At 37.1% G+C, this 19983-nt stretch overlaps 1 protein-coding gene across 6 annotated transcripts in view; it reads right to left on the bottom strand.

The window, feature by feature from the left end:
* The window catches only part of RASAL2 (RAS protein activator like 2), a 227431-nt gene that overhangs the window by 87107 nt on the left and 120341 nt on the right, over positions 1–19983 (bottom strand). The window contains exon 1 of one of the 6 annotated variants that reach the window (XM_084866960.1): positions 4025–4293. The exons of the other annotated variants lie outside the window; for them this stretch is intronic. Coding sequence (XP_084723086.1) covers positions 4025–4037 — 13 coding nt within the window. The 5' untranslated portion in view covers positions 4038–4293. Of the gene's footprint in view, positions 1–4024; positions 4294–19983 lie in introns of those variants that run through there. 6 annotated transcript variants of the gene reach the window in all.

Below are 19983 nucleotides of genomic sequence, written 5' to 3'. Positions count from 1 at the left end.
CCTTCTCCTGACTCAAGAGACCAGAAATAAAAATCAACCACACACAACCCATTTGAAGTATAACTTAGAAAAAGAAGTTACAAACCCAAATATTAAGAAGGGAAAGAATATCCAGTTTTTTCTAGTCTTCATATTAACTAAAGGTAGTATCTATGAATAGTTCACTATACAACAGAGCTGTTAAGTTCTTCAAAGATACGCCATCATCTTTGGAATTAGATGCAAGACATCGGAGTTAGCAACCTGTCCAACAGGTAGGCTATCTTAGGTGACACCTGATCTCGAATGACACCTGCTTGATCCTGGCAGCTCAGGTTTCTTACTTTCTCAATAGTCTGTCATAAGAAAGAGCATAGATCCAGGTAATTTTTCCTTCTTCAAAGAACAGGACTGCACTAACCTAAACTAACCTCAAATTGCTGTTTTAGCAATTCATTCACTCATAAAATACTATAAGCCTGAGAATGACAAAAATGTGGAGTCAAATTATTGATAAGACCTCCTCCCTGACTTCTTCTCCACATGTTAAGTTCATGGTGCTCCTAATTCAGCTGAATAGTAAGGCCTGAGTAGGGGCGAGGAGGGCACCCGAGAAGATAGACTTTCATCTGAATTTTAATGACTGACTCTAAGACTCTCATACTTGTCAAGTATGTACAAAGAAAGTATTCTCAGTGGCAATGCTTAAGGCTTCCAAACCCAAGCTGAGATCATACCCATAATTAAATGTGGAATTTTGATAGACCGAATCCCCATCAGCACTTAAAAAAAAAAAAAAAAAAAAAAGAGGAAGAAGACAACTACCAACATTCTTACTGCTGAGTCAAGACTCATTTTCTTGAATCACTGTTCACTAGAAAACAAGAGGATATAATCAGTTATTCCCTTCTCTGCAATAAAGAATTAGATACTCTAAGAAAGTTTCTGCAACTGAAGTGTAAAAATCTGGTAAAGCTTATTTCACAATAGTCACCTGCTTCACTAAAACTGTCATAGAGGAAATTGAAAACAAAAACAACCTAGAGGGAATGAAAGAACAAACAGGAACAGAAAAAACAAAACCAGTCTGTAACTTTGCCTCTTTAGTGGCCACTGAGGTTAAGACTGGAACAGAATTCGGAGACATGGAAGCATGGAACAGACTGATGATGTATCTTAAAGGGAAGAGGGGTTGGAAGAGAGGGAAGAGATTAACCAAAGAACTTACATGCATATATGCATAACCCATGGACACAGAAAATAGTGGGGGGTGAGGGTTCCAGCTGGAGGGGGTCAATGGGAGGAAAAAGGGAACATCTGTAATACTTACTTTTTAAAATATATACTTTTAAAAAAATACTGGAACAGAAAGGGATATATCACCATGTTGTCTACATAAAAGGATTCCCAGAGTTTCAAGTGAATTACCAGGTAATTTTTGTGAGTAAAGAATTAATCTGACAGCTCAGAGCGTTTTCACATCCAGCCTTAAGCCCTGACCCCTGGCCACTTCTGTTTAAAGAGATTTCATTCTTACAGTTTTAACTGGGATGTAAAAGACAGAATTATACGCAAGAGGTAGAAAGAAATTGCAGCAAGAAAAGAGATATAACAACTCCTTTGGCTGAGACTAAAGTTTTGATCAACTATAGCCAAACTGTTTTACAAAAATGGCACAGCTATATTGCAGAGCTCTTTACCTTCTTTGAAAATTTAATATATAAACTTTAATATATAAACTTTAATATATAAACTTTAATATATAAAATAAGGAGAATGTGTTTCCTTCTAATGCTTTTCTCTTTCTAATGCACAGTAATAAGTTTTACAATGCTTAGTTTGGTTAATAAAGTAGTTTCTTTCCAGTTAGGTCAGTAAACTACCAGCAACAACAGATTAATGACTCCTGATTGTTTCTGACATGGGAAAATACACCCCGGCCAAAGGTCCCTATCTATCTATCTATCTATCTATCTATCTATCTATCTATCTATCTTTCATATACACACATAATATACACACATGTATCATGGCAATTCTTTCCATAGCCCTTGCAGGATAAAAGATCAGAGAAAAGCCTAAGTCCTGTGTAATATAGCATGTGCACTGTTAAATTGGATAGAGCATTATGTCCTCATTCTCACAGCCATCAGTCCTCTTATAAACAGTGTGCTCAAGTAATGCACTCCACAGCAAGACAAACAGTCTCTTGTTGCCTTCTTGGGTGGAGAATGCACTTTGTAATTTGGTTTCTGATAGCCGAGAGCAATTATGAAACTTACTGCTATTCCTTTATTCCTTACAACGTAACTGCTCATCCCACACAGCCTTGTAAATCACAAGTGCATTTACACAGACCCAGTCGAAAACTGGAATGAGCAGGTCAAGCTTTAACACAAAAGAACAGCATTACTTCACTGTGCTTATAGTCAAGTCAAGCCAAACCTGTTCCCAGGAGTTGTAAAGGGCCATGACAGATCCTTTTGACAATAGCTATCTTTACTATTTAGCTCACTAGAATAGTATGGCCTCTCTCAACCCCACAATGGTCTCCAGAAAAATGGAAAGGGCAGCAGCCTTTTTTAGGAACTAAATGAAAATGTATGAAGACAGATGTTCACTGTGCATTGTGACTCTCAAGATCCTCCACTTAAGTTATCCTCTAACACATAATTCATGAGGTGAAGTAACAGAGGCCCATTATAAATGGAAAGAAACGGAGCTAGGCCTTGCATAAGAAACCAATTGGTCCAAACAGTTGGGATAATTTTTAAATGTTTTCTTATATATTTAAGAAATTAACAAAGAATTGAACAGAGGGTGATATTTTGCTTTCAGTAAATAGGTAAAAGTTTAAAAAATAGATATTAGCATCTAAGAAAAGCTTGATTAAAATTATGCTGAAATTTTCTTAGTCTCAAAGTCTTTAAAAAGACATTAAAATCTATTTGTCAGTTTTAATTTCATATACAGATATTCAGAATATTCCACAGCCATATAATTATTTACATAAAAGCATCATATAAACTATAGACATTTTCCTTAACTGAAAGCCACTTTATTTTTCTTCTCTAAATATTTTATTATATAGTTTTGGTTTTGACAAGAAGCATGGTTATCAATATGCTTTGATGATGTTTATTCCTCAATATTTCCTCTCCACAGATTTCAATTGAAGTATATAAAGCATTTGGCCTATTCAGGCATTAATTCATGGTTCCTGAGGCCTGCAGTTATAGTATAGATGGGAAATAAAACTTAAATGTAACTGATTCCATAAATAAAAGTAGCAAATTGAAAATAGGGAGCTCTGGATTTTCATTTTAATTCTGTTCTTAACTCTGTGACCTTAAGCAAGATTAATTCCCTCAGACCTGAATGTTCTCACTGGAAACGGAGAAATGGGACTGAAGATAATCTCTGAAATCTCTTTCAGATTTAATGAGCTAATGAGATACTTGTCATCTATTGGCAAAGAACATTATAGGCATACCTTGGACAGAAAGAACAAGCAAGATTCTCATTGGAGTGCTTTCACTGTTTTTTTTTATCCAACTTGTTGAATTTTCAAATGACACAGACTTATGAAGTGCTACTAAGATTGAATCAAGGCTGTTAGAATCTTATTGATGGTCAATATATTTTGTCTCCTTCAGAGAGAAATGACATGTACTCATTTCCAGGTATTTAATATTTCACAAGGAATTTGGGGGAAGATCCGAAATGATAACTCACTTTAACTTATTAAAAAAACAACAACAAGTAAACATTGCGATGTTAATATTTTGCTACGATCATTACCCTCTTAATTGGCCTGTGTTTCTCAGGTGGCTATTCTTGTGCTGTATTTTATATGGGAACACTGGTAGCCTCCACAATATCCACATGAACTCACAGTAATGAAAACCAACCTATCTTTTTAAAGCCAGTCATCACAAAGGTAAACATTCACTGCATTCATGTAATCAAAACAGAAAAGCTACATTCCCTTTACAACTATACAAACTTTTCATTTCAGTCTCAGACAGACTGGAGGAACTCTTACCTGGGGTCTGCATTCTGGGAAGTTTCTGGGTGTTGTTAACATGATCTTTCCGGCATGCCAGTCAGAAACTCAAAACACTTTGTACACTGTGCTCACCCGTGCTCTCTCGCTCTCTCTCTTTTGCTCTTGCTCTGTGCCTCAGACAGTTTGGAATGCAGAAAAGCCAGAGCCAATGCCAGTTAAACTCAATTCTTTTTTCCCCTCCCAGTTCTTTTGCTAGAGAGCACTAAACAATAGCCACCCTTCCTTACTCACTGCGTGTCTTTCACAGCACCGGGTGCAGGCAATCTGCTTCAGAAGCAAATGTTTTACCAACCTGGTAATTCTTTTTTCTGTCCCAAGGGGCAAGTAGGTGGGTGAGTGCATCTCTGTTTTAAAAAAGTGATGTTTTTAAAAAGGAATCTATTTCAAAATCTGTCCTATTTTAGGGGTAGAAAAGTAAAACAAATTCACCTATCACAAAGGAATTAATTTAAATTTAGAAAAGAAAATTTTTATTTTCCTAAAGCCATTCATTCAGGTTTTAAGCTAGAACTTCATTTTAAAAAGAAATAATAATTAAAAAATTAATTTTATAAATTGAGTGGCTCTATTAAGTCATCTAAATGTGAAGAAACTATAGGCAATATCACTTTTCTCAGTCACCATTATAACTGTTTCAAAATCAAACACATTTCTAGGGTTTGTTTTTTTCCTACACTCCAAAAAAGGAAGGCAAGTCCATGATGTCAACTTCATTAACAATATGATGACCTAACATATTATGCAGCTGCTTAGTTGCTGAGGTTAGCATGTCAGGACTGATCAGTTAAAAAATTCAAAGTCTGAATCACTGAGAAGAGCACAGTATCAATCTGTTACCTACCATTTAACAAACAGCTGATGGAACACATATATTTTCTCTTTATTATGTGTGTATGTATGTATGACATTTCACACAATATCTAGATATATATACACATATAATTATATATGTCTGCATATATTTATACATAATTCATATGTATGTATAAGTGTGACTATCTTTTTTTCCTCCATTTTCTTCCCCAATTCTCAATGAGCAAATTTAAAGTCTCCTTTAATTAAGTCATGATTTCGTTTTGGTTATCTGTCTTATCTTCTTCCAAGAATTATAATGCTCTAACATTGACCTTTTCTCTGCTTTTACTTTTGGTTTCCTATTTCTACTTCAGATGAAATACTCCTTTAAACTATATTGCTTCTCTAATAAGAATCAAAGGGAAAGAAAGACAAAAACAAACGTATAGAAAAGAACAAACTAAGGGTCTGACTGTGAAGACTGACAAGACTGCAGATTCCAACCCTGCCCTAGAGCAACTAAACACCCCAACAACCCTTCCTTCTCTCACCAAAGGTAATACCCAACCTTATCATTAAGTGTCATTTATAATCAACTTTAAAATAGTGCAAAGCACCATGAAATTACTTTTACTTGTTGTTCCTGAGAATAATCCTAAGAAATGGATCCTGATTTCCATAATACTATCCAAGAGTTAGATCCAAGAACAGTGTGTCTAAGTTACAAGAGAGATTTCAGCCCACTTAAAGGAAGTCAGAGCCATTGGAAACGGCCTTCTGCAGCACTGCCTGCTGCAGGAGACAGTGCCTCTCCAGCTCTCTCCGCACAGGTAGACTGTACGTTTGATGAATATACTGGGGTGCAGCAGCTCTCAAACTGTGCTCCTGAACAACACTGGTGTTCTGATTAGAAAACAGAATAACAGCTGTCTTTTCCCAAATGACAGAAAAAGTTCATACATGTAATTTTCTCAAGTGTGAACTTTTATTCTTAAACTAGAGGCCTGGTGCATGAATTTGCAAGCCAAGGGCTCCAAGGGGTGTCCAGCCCGTTTCACTCAGTCCCAACTGGCTGGACCCCAGCAGCAAGCTAACCTACCAGTTGGAGCATCTGCCCCCTGGTGGTCAGTGCATGTCATAGCGAGCAGTTGAGCAGCCTTTAGCATATCATTAGCATATTACACTTTTATTATATAAGATATACTTAATTATTCTTAAGTAAACCTTAAAGAAGTCTGAGACCAAATTCAGATCAACAATAACATCTTTAGGTATCTGAAGTTTAATTTAAAAAAATCGACTATGTTCTGTAAAAAGCACTTTTACAACTTGGAGTTCTAATACCTGAGTAAATCTGAGAAGCATTGTTGAGGAAATAATTTTTCTTAAATCCTGAAGTCCCTCACCCCAGCCAGGCGCCATGCAAGCCTCAGATCCCTGCTGTTCGGTCGTAACATTACCGAGTCCTAGCTAATTTGTACATAGCTCTATTATATAGATAGATTAGCCCAGATGGCATAGCTCAGTGGTTGAGTGTCAACCTGCAAACCAGGAGGTCATGGTTCAATTCCCAGTCAGGGCAAATGCCTGAGCTGCTAGCTTAATCTCCAATAGGGGGCATACAGGAGGCAGATGATTCTCAATTGATGATTCTATCTCTCTTTCCCTCTCCCTTCCTTGCTCTGAAATCAATAAACATATATTTAAAATAAAAAATCAATTTTATTTTATTTATACATTAACATTACATGTTATTAATTTACAACTATTAAGAAATTAATCAATATGGACTCTTTTTGAAAAGTAAGGATTACTATTGGTAATTCTGCTTTATGTCTTCCAGTCTTGGTGTGCTGCTTTTCTGACTGAAAGTTCCTCCCTGTCCTGGGCTGCCTGTCAAACTCTATTTACCCTTTCAAACCAACATTTTAAATTATTTTATTAGGGCTGTGGTTGGCAAACTGCAGCTCACGAGCCACATGCGGCTCTTTAGCCCCTTGAGTGTGGCTCTTCCACAAAATATCACGGCCTGGGCGAGTCTATTTTGAAGAAGTGGCGTTAGAAGAAGTTTAAGCTTGAAAAACTTGTCTCTCAAAAGAAATTTCAATCGTTGTACTGTTGGTATTTGGCTCTGTTGACTAATGAATTTGCCGACCACTGCCTTAGGGTGATTTAACTTATTTCCTACCCAGAGTTCTCCTCTGTATTCCCACCCCTCCCCATGCTATTCTTTTCATTATTACCTAGCATACTATATATATATATATATATATATATATATATATATATATATATATTTAATGTTCTTTTCACCACCAAAATGAGAGGTAGATGGGGGAAAGGGGCGCTTTGTCTTGTTTTCAGGTTATCCCAGAGCTTAGAACAATGCCTAGTATTAGTAGTAACTGCATAAATGATAAATGGATGGATCAATAGATGGTGAAATAAAGTATTTCCTGTATCAAACCTATGTAAGTATTTAGACTTAGGAATACTTTTAGAGTAACTCTAGATCAGGGGCCATGTTTTTCCACTTCCTCATGCCTGAGCCAGGCACTATGCATGTCATGTGATGAAAAAAGAACACATATATCTCAGGTTTACATGACCTTAAGAAACTAACTGAAGCCAACAGAATAATATACCAGGGGAAGACAGTCATTTCATCATTCACCCAACTAGGACCTACTTGTAATAGTTGGGATCCTAGTCTGTAGAAGTGGCCTCTCAGAGTAATTTTCACTGTCTATAAACCCACAGCCAATGCAGTCCACCATGGCCAGGGGAATTCAGTCGTTGGTTTGTAAATATTCTGTATTATTTTTCTGTAAGAATATTATTCCTTGTTAAAATGATGTATTGGCCTAACTGGTATGGCTTAATTGGCTGAGCGTGGTCCCATACACCAGGAAGTTGCAAGTTCAATTTCCTTCTAGTCAGGACACATGCTCAGGTTGCTGGCTCAATCCCCAGTAGGGGGCATGCAGGAAACAGCAGATCAATGCTTCTATCTCCCTTCCTCTCTCTGAAATCAATAAAAACATGTTTTTCTAAAATTGCTAAAATTAAGTTACTGACCCTTTTCACTTATTTTTTATCCTTTTTATTAGAAAATTCATTCCCTAAAGAAAAATTTAAGTTCTTAAATTCTTACTTCTACCCATTGCTTCTGAACTATAAAAAACACCCTTTAAAAAATTATATTCAAGCTCCAAAAGGGCAATCCTGTCCGATTTAATAATACTAGTCTTATTATATTTTAATTTCTAATTCTACATTTCAAAATGCTTTGCCCCCTATTTTTTTTAGAAGGGTTAGTTTTGAAAGTTCCTCAGTATGACATGAGATTTTTTTCTCCTTTTTTAAAAGATGAGATAAATGATCCTCAACTCTGCTAAAGAAAAGTTTAAAACACTCTGGACATGGAAAAAGCAATTCCATAAATCATCATTTTTAGTTCTATAGAATCTCAGTAAATATGAAAAATAACTTCCAAGAGGTCAAAATTTCCTTCTAAATTTTGTCATGCACAATAAAAAAATATTAGTTACGGAAAAAAAGTTTTATGCCATTAAAAATGAATTAGATATTCTCAGAGAAAAGGCAAAAGCAATGGTATAAAAGGCTCAGAACTATGTTACAAGGCACATGATCAATTCATGATCAATTCCAACACAACGATCCTACAAAGAAAACACAATGTAGTTCAATTTATAAACACAATGTAGTTTATAAAAAATAAATAAATACTGCATTCAAAGACAGATTCATGTTTGCTTTGAAAACAAGTCAAATTTTTCTATTGTCACAAAGGATAACATCTTTTCTCTTGGCAATAAATAATGACATCTAAATTTATTACTGCTGAAGCTAAAGACAAAAAATATTATTACCAGGGAAAACTTGAAAATCTTCTATAAGAAATTTGTTTCAGTGAGAGTGGCTATGTAATTTCAATAAAAAGAATTTCATTTTCAGGATACTCACTCCCACTCCTAGATTTCTCAGGAAGCCATCCTGAGAAATAAAAACAGAGATATCTGGATATAGGAAATGAAATTATCCCTTCCCCCTCATGTCAGGAAATAAATACATTAGTGTCTATTTTATTTGCAAGAGAACGCCGGGCCACAACACTAATTTTAAGAATATAATTTTGTCCCTATGTATAAACTAGAGGTCCAGTGCATGAATTCTTGTACCAGTGGGGTCCCTCAGCCTGGCCTGCGGGATCAGGCCAAAACCGGCTCTCCGACATTCCCCAACGGGTCCCGGATTGTGAGAGGGTGCAGGCCAGGCAGAGAGACCCCTGGGGTGCACGATCGAGGCTGGGGAGGAACATGGGAGGTTGGCTAGCCAGAGAGGGACCATGGGAGGATTCCAGGGTGTGTCCAGTCTGTGTTGCTCAGTCCCCATTGGCCGGACCCCAGCAGCAAGCTAACCTACCTGTCTAAGCATCTGCTCCTTGGTGGTCAGTGCATGTCATAGCAACTGGTTGACTGTCTGCCCCATGCTGGTCAGTACATGTAATAACAAGTGGTTGAGAAGCCTTAGCATATCAATAGCATATTATGCTTTGATTGGTTGAACAGACGACAGGGTGACCAGACACTTAGCATATTAGGCTTTTATTATATAGGATTTGTAAAATTTGATTACTAGGGACATTCTTTACCTGTACCATCAATTGCTGCCTAATTAAAATTATTGCCTAGGAAACATTAAAAATGTCCTAAAACTTTAATAATGCACATTTTAAATTCTATATCATACTTATGCACATAAACATAAAATTTTTAAAAATATGATGAATTGGAAAATACTGAAAATGCATTCTTGTTCAATGTTTATTTGGACTCAATACTGAATGAGTGTTATAAAGTTGGAAACATGTTCTTTGTAAAGAAGCTTTTGCCCAACCTGTATTGCTCAGTGGTTGAGTGATGACCCACTAACCAGGAGGTCAGGGTTTGATTCCTGGCCAGGGCACATGCCTGGGGTCATAGGTTTGATCCCCAATAGGAGGCTTGCAGGAGGCAGCCTATCGATGGTTCTCTCTCATCACTGATGTTTCTATCTTACTCACCCCTCTCCTTTCCTCTCTCTCTGAAATCAATAAAAATATATATTTTTTTAAAAAGTTCTCTAACTTATGCCTGAAATTGCATTTTCTGTAAACATAATTTCATTCATCACAGTCATCCCTATGGCTGCCAATAGCAACCAAAATAACCCCATTATTATTTTAATATTTTCGAAGAGATAACTACACTTTTTTTTTTACATTAAATAACAGTAAAACAGACAATTCTACTATTAAATTTATTTTTGTAAAGGTACAAGGATATATCCATTGACAGTGTCATAGGACCAAGGAGTATAGAACTCAGCCTCTTTTGCTCACCATTATAAGATCATATGAGCAAGTAGAAGGGGCATAGTATAATGGTGACTTTAAGGCCAGATTACCAGGTTCAAACACTAGCTCTGCCATTTAATACTTGCAGGGACTTGGAAAAGCAATGCCTCAGTTTCATTAAATATTAAAAAATAAATTAATAAGGATAATAACAGTATCTAGCTCAAAGGGCTAAGAGAGTAAATATTTTTAAAGTGCTTAGAACAATATCTGGCACAAACCACTAGATAAGCATTTGTTGAGTAAAACAAAATAAAAATAGTATTCTGTGTGTTTGGGGAAAGGGAGTACTATAAAAAAGAGGTGGGTAAAAAACAAAACAAAAAAACAATAGAAAATGAGAACAATTTTTATATTTCATCTCTGACTTGACATTGTATTCTTTCCCTAAAGCTTACATCTTTGTTGTGTTAGTATCTTTATGATTTCTACATTTAGCAGGACTCACAAGCTATTACCACCTTAGATTCTCTGTGATTACATGGTCCAGAGTACATCCTACTTCAATTATCATGTGAAAAAGTCTGTGACTTTGTCAAAAAATATTCCTCTTGCCAAGAGTACCATTCAGTCCTCTGCTCCATCCACAGAGAACATCTACACTAATAAAAGAGAAAGATGCAAATTGACTGTACCTTCATGACACCGACGAGCCAATCAGGAGTTAGTATGCAAATTAACCCAACAAAGATGGTTGGTTGATTTGCATACATTGGCACTGAGCAGCCAGGGTGGGACACTTGCGTCGTCGCCATGGCGACAAAGCAGGGTTTCCGTACCAATCCAGCCGCTCTGAGTCTCTGGGCAGTGTGGGAAGGTGGAAAGGCAGCTCCTGATGGAGTAAAGACGGTGCCAGCAGCCAGGGGAAGGAAGGCCCATTCTTGCACAAATCTTCATTCATTGGGCCTCTAGTTTGAAATAAGACACTACATTCCTTGTACTATAACTTTAGATGCCTTGATAAGAAGATGCTGACATTATAGATTACCCAAGGACAGGTGCAAAGGGTATGCTTTTGTGACATAATTTCCCAGTAGGTAGTTTGCTGAATCTTTGTTATACATTCCAAGCAGCAACATTAAAACAAAAAAGTTTAACACATCACTTATGTTCCAGTATTTGCCCAATCTTTTGGATTTATCCAACCAAACAATTTTGAGGAAAGATTTGTGCAGGGCTTACTAGCCACCTGATTATCATGCTGTCACAAAGTGGATCTGCTATAAACTGGTGTCTTCAGTTTAGCATTCAACAACATTTATGCTTTTCCAACCACAGAGGACTCTGATAACTTAAGGCAATTTAGTCAATCAAGATTTACTGAATGTATAATAAATTCTGATCTCAATATTGCTTGAGACAGAGACTGTCATGTTTTAATTGACAGTGAGGCATATATTGAAAGTAACTGAAGAAAAAGAGTGCAGAATTTCATCAAATAAAATAAATTTTTGGTTTGCACTTCTTTTCTAATTATATTTTTACTATCTCTGACTTTATTTTTTAATATAGAGAGTTGTTCTCCCAAAAAATCTGGCCTCATGAGAATGTTTGTCATAATCTATTAAACTATGAATAATCAGTACTTAAAGTCTGAAATTACAGTGCCCTAATTAAAAATTAGATGGGATTTTAAATGTGTTCACATATTGATTGTTTGGAACTCAAGATATCTTTTCTTACAGACACCTCTCTGCAAAACTGGCAAAGAGAAAGAAACTAAAATTAATGAGCAGCTACAATGTGCCAGGACTCTGCTAGGAAACTTAATATCTTATTTTCACAACCCTACAGTAATTATCATGCTGAGTTTACACATTCAGAAGGCTGTTTCCTTACATCACACATTAGTTTACCAAATATATGCACACTGTGAAAAAAAATCAACCATACTTAAAATCAATTAAGCTAATAAAAAAAATAGCAGCCCCATAACTCACCCCACTAAAGGCATTCATTCCTCTTTTTAATTTTTAGCTTTTCTTTTGGTATTTATCACAACATTTCTAAATAAAACCTAGTGGTATAAGAGTATTATTCGGAAATGCTGACATTAGATTGGCAAGGCCCTAAAAGCCTCCCATCCTCTAAGCCAGCTACACAGTGTCATTCTGGGACTTCCCTTCAAGGATAATCTGGGGATCCCCTTTGTTGTCTTCTGTTCTTCTGTATTTACCCTTTCTACTATTTGACAGATACTTTAGCTTGGAATACAATTTCAGTTTAGAAATCATGTCTACTTGGAACTTGAATGTGACTGCTCCATGGTCTTACTTTCTAATATTATTGCCAAGAATTCTGATGCCACTCTAATTTAAAAAGACTTTCTAGCCTTAAGAAAACTCCTGCTAATGTAAATGGGTACTAGAATACAGTATGCCTTTAAAAAAGCTATTTAAGAGGCCCTTAATAACAGCAATTAAATTTGGATATATACAAATACTAGAATTTAAAAAGAGTTTGGTAATTTTTAAGTTCCATTCAAAATTGAGAAGAAATGCGCCCTGGCCAGTGTGTTCATCTTTTACCTCTAACCCTATGCTATATCTCTGTTGTCAAGCATTATTAGAAGGGGCCGAATTTTCTCCTCACTTCTATTTCGCATGCAGTTTCTTTTTGGGAGACTTACCTACCACTTGGGAACTGTCTAGCTTTAGTGGCTACTCCAGGGTTATTTTTATCTACTTGTGATGTGCTTTCCCAATGATATTCTGCTTTTACTGTATTCTTCTTTCTCCTCTTACTTTTGCTCACATCACCGTATTATTTCACTAGCTCCCTCAGTGAATAATACTAGCTTACCTGGTTCCTAGGAATACATACAATTAAATACTTCTCTATAATTCCTACCTTTAGAAATTACAAAAGATTTGTTTAAAAGTGTTTTTAACTCTTTTGATATAACTACAAAGTGAGAGGGAAAATCTAAAGGCCTTCAAGTGGAAAAAAACATGAACTGAGATAAAACAATTTTTTTCTTTACTAGCTGTTCTCTTTCTAATTCAGTCTTTTATTTCCTCCTATCCTATGAATTCATGTTGTTTTCATTATTTTCTACCTTTCTGTTACTCTCTACTCTCTAAAGTTAGAAAGAACAAGCCAAACTCAGACAAAATAAGATCTTGTTGAGCAGAAGGAAAAAAAAAAAAAAAAAAAAAAAGGATGGTTATTTCCTGTTGTGTTGTATTTAAATACCAATTATAATGAGAAAAAAGTTACCATGCACATTTCTGAAGACAACAGGAAAGAAAAAATAGGTGGTAAATGTCAGAAAAAAAGAAAAAAGAAAAAAAAAGTAATCAAAACAATCCAGTGAACACAACAGCTTCATGAGAAACTAGGGAGCTCCTTTCTTAAGCACTGTTACCGTAGAAATCGATGGGCAGGTGGGTGCCCAGAGAGTCAAAACAAAACATGCTTCATTCCTGGAGGCAGTTCCAATCTATTTTGAACACAAATGCAACCAGATTTAGACCAATCTGATATATAAATCCTTCTGTTTGAAATATAAACTAAAAAGGTTTTGGTAAAAGTTTAGCCAATCCTGGATGAGAGACAGAGAGGGAGGGAAAACACAATCAAAGTATGTAACGGTTAGGTAATTGTGCTCAACCTATCTGAATCATATATTTTTCCTTTTGGAAAAGGTTCTATGGCAGTCAAGGGCAGAGATCAAGACTCAAAAATAAATCTCAAGATGCTTTATAAACAACTCCACCCCTGTGTTTCTACTTCCACTGCGAAACAGAATGATGAACTCTGACTATACTTGAGAAGAAAAATATTTGTCAAACTATGCAAGTATAATAGAAATGGAAAAAAGGAACAGGTAAAGTTATGAGATATAGACACAGGATGCTTCCTAAAATACCACACCTCAAATTATTTAATTTGTTGATTTAAACATGTCTAAGCAAAATGAGAAAACAGTGACAGAAACAGTAACACCTGATTCAATCATATATTGTCATAGGCACAACATTTATGAGCCACAGAAAACTTATCCCCCAGCATTATTTCAGCTAAGTTTTATTTAACAAAGGGGGAAGGAGAAGAAAATATCCTTTTAAATTCCTGGAAAAGCCAATAGACGTTACTTTTATAATCTACTAGATTATAATTATCTAACATAAAAATGTCAAGAAGTTTTGTTTAGTCAGATTCAATTGCTCTTCTTTACTGCAGATAAAAAAACTAAGTTGTTTTAATGGCCAATTTAATATCCTGTTACAAATGAATGACTGCGGAGTGAGAAGAAAGTCAGCTAATTTTTAAAGCAGTATTTTCTAGTAATGTGAAAGGCACAGGTTGGAGTCAACAGAACATACTCTCCTAATTTAATTCTCTCGGATTTTAGTTAAAGGTTTCCCGGTTTCTGGAACACATCATGAAGAGCTGAAATGCACCTTCAGTGCAGGCAATTTCTTTTTCCCTTTATTTGTCTCTCTTCTTCCTTATTATAGTTATTAATATTATTACCATTATTATTAGGAATGTTAACTCATTCATTTGCTTGCAAGTTAAAAGGTTAGGAAGCTGTTACATAATGAAAAGTTAATCTCCTTGCCCCACCCCTACCCCACCAGGTCTCCAGTTTTCTTCTCAGAAGCAACCACTGCTAAAGTCTTCTATACAGTTCTAGTGTTACACATATATGCTTATGTGCACACATGGCATTTCTTATATTAATCATAGTATAGTATATATACTATTTCTGCACCTGAGTTTCCCCCTCTTCCCTTAATAATGTATCTTGGAAATTGTTTTACGTTACTATACATGAAGCTACTTTCTTTTTGATAGGTGGATAGTAGCTCATGACACAGATTTCACATAATTTATTTAAATAACCTCCTATGGAGAGACATTTAGGTTGTGCCTACTTGTGTTATTATAAACAATGATACAATGAATAGTGTGAGTAAATCTGGAGGACAAATTCTTAGAAGCAGTCTGTTTCTGGGAGAAAAGGATGGATAGTTTGGCCAAAATGCTCTATGTAGAAGCAATTTGGCATAAAATGGACTAGAGTGAAGAGAAACCAAGATGGAAAAAGAAAAGGTAAAGATAAAAATTATGAACAACAAATACATATCAAGTGAATCAAAAAATCTGATGAACAGAATAAACTGGTGAATATAATAGAATCTGGGGCATAGAAAGGGAGTGGACTGACAATTCTTGGGGAAAAGTGGTGTGGGGAGTGCGGGAAGAGACTGGGCAAAAATTGTACACCTATGGTTGAGGACAGTGGTGGGGGGTAAGGGCAAAGGGTGGGGTGGAGCAGAACTATGGGGGGGGGGGAAGAGGAACAATTGTAATAATCTGAACAATAAAGATTTATTTTTGAAAAATGGACTAGAGTGCTTGTTCCCTCCTTATCTTCCAAGCATTTTTATATTTGCTAATCTCAGAGGTAAAAATCAATAGTTCGTTATAGTTTTAATTTGCTTTTGTTACTTATAAATAAGGTACAGCATCTTTTTGTTGTTTAAATGGCATTTTATTTTTCTTTCCTGTGAACTGCATATGCCTTTCCCTATTTTAAAGTTTTCATGTTAATAAATATATGCATGTAGTTTAGAGTCTACTGATTTTATAAGACTTGTAAAAAAAAAAAAAAATCCACCAGCAATCCCCAGCCTTCCTCTTCTAACACTTTTCCTTCCACAGAAACAGCTACTTTTATCTCTTTTAGACAAGTCTATTGATAGTCATCACCAAGTCTTAAATAATATGGCTATATCGATATTTTTAAATTCTTCCATTTTAGACACATCTACTGACTTTCCACTATGGAAGATGAGGGTTTGACTCTTTCTTCCCTATTATTAGCCCAGTAGGTTCATACACACCTGCTATATTCTCTCACCCTCCCTCTAGTTACATATAGTAACTCTGGTAAGGACAAGCAATATTATGACTATACTAGAGGCCCAGTGTATGAAATTCATGCACTCGGGGGCATCCCTCAGCCTGGCCTATGCCCTCTCACAGTCTGGGAGCCCTCAGGGGATGCCTGACTGCCTTAGCGCTGCGTGCTGCTAAGGAGGTAGGAGAGGCTCCCACCACCACTGCTTGGGCTCACCAACTATGAGCCCGGCTTCTGGCTGAGCGGCCCTCCCCCTGTGGGAGCACACTGACCACCAGGGGGCAGCTCCGGCACTAAGTGTCTGCCCCCTGGTGGTCAGTGCTCATCATAGCAACTGGTTGTTCTGCTGTTCGGTCGATGTGCACATTAGCCTCTTATTATATAGGACTAGAGGCCTGTTGCATATGCAATAGGCCTTCCTTCCCCTGGCTGCCCAGCACCAGTTTTCCTCTGGCACTTGGGACCCAGGCCTTTGCTCTGACCACCACCTTCAGTTTTTGCTCCAGCCAGAGTACCACTCCTATAGCTCCCTCTGCCCCCCGCTCTGCCCCTCATAGCAGGTGTCCTGCCCCACCTGGACACTCTGTGCCTACATGCATGCTGCCCAGAGGCCCAGAGTGGCTGGGGGACAGGGAAACAGCCATCTTTGGTGGGTTAATTTGCATACCCACTCCTGATTGGCTGGTAGGCATCATGAGGTGATGGCCAATTTGCACATTTCTCTTTTATTAGTGTAGATTATTATATAAGATGTTATTCAGAGACCTCCACATAACAAATCCTATGTCTAATACAGTATAGTAGTCAAGAGCATGATCCTGAAGGCAGACTGCTTAGGTGCAAATCCTGTTTAGTCCTGTTTTGTTATAGGCAAGTTACTTAACCTCTCCATGCCTCAGTTTCCTTATCTGGTGGGTTTACAAGGATTAGCAAATTCATATACATAAAGTGCTTGATATGCAGAAGGTGTTATTTAAAGATTTTTTTGTGTGTGTGTTCTGAGCTACCTTTTTGTTTCTCCTGTAGCTATTGTCTGGTTGTTCATTTGCTCAGGTTTCTATGTACTTATTGTTAATTCTATCCCAATTCATTTCCTGTCGTTTAAACACAATTAGTTATATCAGTTGTGTCTTCTTGGAGAAGTCTTCACTACAGCCTTCTGACTGCTCCAGTCTGAACTATTGTCTGTATTCTGCAGCTGGTACAGAGCTGGTTAACTCGGCTCTACGGCATTCTCCTAAGGGTTCCCTCTGGCTGCCCTGTGCTAGCTCTCCTATCGTACATCCCATGTCCTACTCCTTCTTGGTGAAAAATACATTCCACTAGCTTCAGGAGAATCGATGTGCAAGAGGTAATTTAAAAAATATTTCATGTCTGAAAATATCCTCATGTGTGGTTAAAGGCTTATAGCTAGATATAGAACTAATTTCCCTGCAGAAACTGGAGGACATGCCTCATTGTTTCCTAGCTTCGGAGTTGCTGATGGGAAGTCTGAAGCCATTCTGATTTCTGATCCTTAGCTTGTAATGTTCTTCCTTTCTTCGGAAGTTTGTAATACTGTCTTTATCACCACAGACAAATTGAGATTTCCTGAAAATGCCTGTCATAGGCACTCAGTAAACCCTTTCAATCTGGAAACTAGAATCCTTCACTGGGGGAAATTTTATTGAATTATATTGCTAATGATTTCCTTCCCTTGTTTTTCTTTTCCTGAAACTCAGTTTTGGTATTGGACTTTCTAAACTGATACTTTTAATTATTTTATCACTTTCCCTCCGCTTTCTAGAATATTTCCTCATTTTTATCTTCAAGCCCACACTAAGTTTTACTTCTGTTACTTTTCTTTTTTTAAACACACAGCAGCTCTTTGGTCTTGTAGAACATTCAGTTCTTATCTCACACATGCAATATATTAAACTTTTTGAGGAGACTAATGATTCTTTTTAAAATTTTCTATTCCCTGCCTATCTCTGATCCTCCAAGTTTCTTTAGTTTGTTTTGGTTTTTCTTCAGGTGTCTGCTAGTCTTGGGAATGTCAGTATCTTTAGGTCTTTCCTCAGACTAGTGTAATACTCCAAATGGTATTCCGATCTTCTGCCTGGAGGGTACAGGTGAGAGAAGCCACGTGGCGTAGTCTCATTCAGTGAATGTGCAGATGTTCACACCATTCCCTTGAATTAGGAAAGGGCCCTGTGCTCTCAGTTTTGCCTGGTATGCCCCAATCTGAGACCTTTAGGGTTTTCTTCTTTGGAGAATTAACCTTCAGGCTTGTATTAGGGTTGAGGTAGGGGTGGGGAAAGGAGAAGACTAAGGGATCTACCATCATATGTTCCTGATACCATCGATTCCTGAGCTATTTGAAAACTTTGTGGTACAGTTCAGGTTGGTTCTTGGCTTTCTTCAGAGCCAGATTAAGATTTGGCTTTCTTAAGTCAGCTAGGTCATTTACCACACTCCATTTGCTTTCCAGCTTTCAATCTATTATTATTATTTTGTGGTTGTTTTCTTCTTTCTCATTTCCCTTGTCCTTGATGTACCGTATCTTTAAAAAAATTCCTTTACCATAATTATAGTGTGGTTTCTGGGGGAAAAAATATAAATGCTTATCAATTTTATCCCCAAAAGTCCAAGATAAATCTTAAAAAAAACTACTCTTGGCTGTTTATGGCATTCATTTCCCCTTCCCACCCAATTCTCCCACCACCATAGTAGTTTACAAAGATCAATATTGCCTTAGGGACTGGTCAAGAAGGACTCCTTGCCTGGGCATCACATTTTATTTTTTAAATTCCTTATTGTTTAAAGTATTACATATGCCTCCTTTTTCTCCCATTGACCTCTCGGCCATTCCCTTCCTCCAGCACATGCCCTCATCCCCCTACTGTCTGTGTCCATGGGTTATGCCTATACGTATGCATACAAGTCCTTTAGTTGAACTCTTAAACTACCGGCCTACCCTCTGAGCTTGGTCAGGCACCACATTTTAGAGAGCATGACTTTGGTGCCCCTGGGCACCAATCCCATTAAACTTGACTGTACAGGCTGGCAGACCACATGCATATCTGTGGGTCTCTCATGATGTGAGGCCAAATTTGGAAATTCTTTCCAATATAGAAAAATTGACTGTAGAAAAATATAATCGTGGTTGAAGGATAGAACATACTTTATCTTTTTATTTGAAAAAAGTTAGTTAGCCCTAGTCAGTTTGACTCAGTGGATAGAGCATCAGCTTGGGTACTGAAGGGTTCCGGGTCTGATTCTGGTCAGGGTACATGCCTGGGTTGTAGACTTGAACCCCAGTGTGGGGCATGCAGGAGGCAGCCGATCAATGATTCTCTCTCATTACTGATGTTTTTATCTCTCCCTTCTCTCTTCCTCTCTGAAATCAATAAAAAAAAATTTTTTTTTAAGTTAGACTAACAAATATTAAGATATATGACACAGCTTTATTAACCTAGCAAATAGCTGGTCCATAGAAACATTGACTTCCTTCATGGTTTCTACTTCCCCTGGTCTTCTGGCTTCCCTGCAACCCAAACAGTAACCCTTACAAATGACTTACATGAATCAGAAAGGATTCCATGATTTAAGACACTATGCTGCCATCTGCTGGAGATTTTATTAAATAACTACAAACCAATGAAGACAAATGACAGGCACCCCTAGTTGCTGGGTAATGCATCATTTGCACAACCAGAGGGGCATCACTGCCTTGAACCAGCTTTCACAGAAGTGAACAAATCTCTATTATGCCAGGATGAGGATGGGGGGAAGACAACAGAGCAAAGCAGGAATCAAACTCCCACTCACAAGTTAGAAGGAACTGAGGTATGGCACCTTGACTTAGAA

Source organism: Pipistrellus hanaki (genome assembly GCF_964339955.1).
Source record: "Pipistrellus hanaki genome assembly, chromosome: 18".
NCBI classification, from domain to species: domain Eukaryota; kingdom Metazoa; phylum Chordata; class Mammalia; order Chiroptera; family Vespertilionidae; genus Pipistrellus; species Pipistrellus hanaki.
The sequence above is the reverse complement of the archived record's forward strand: the minus strand, read 5'-3'. Positions and strand labels throughout refer to the sequence as shown.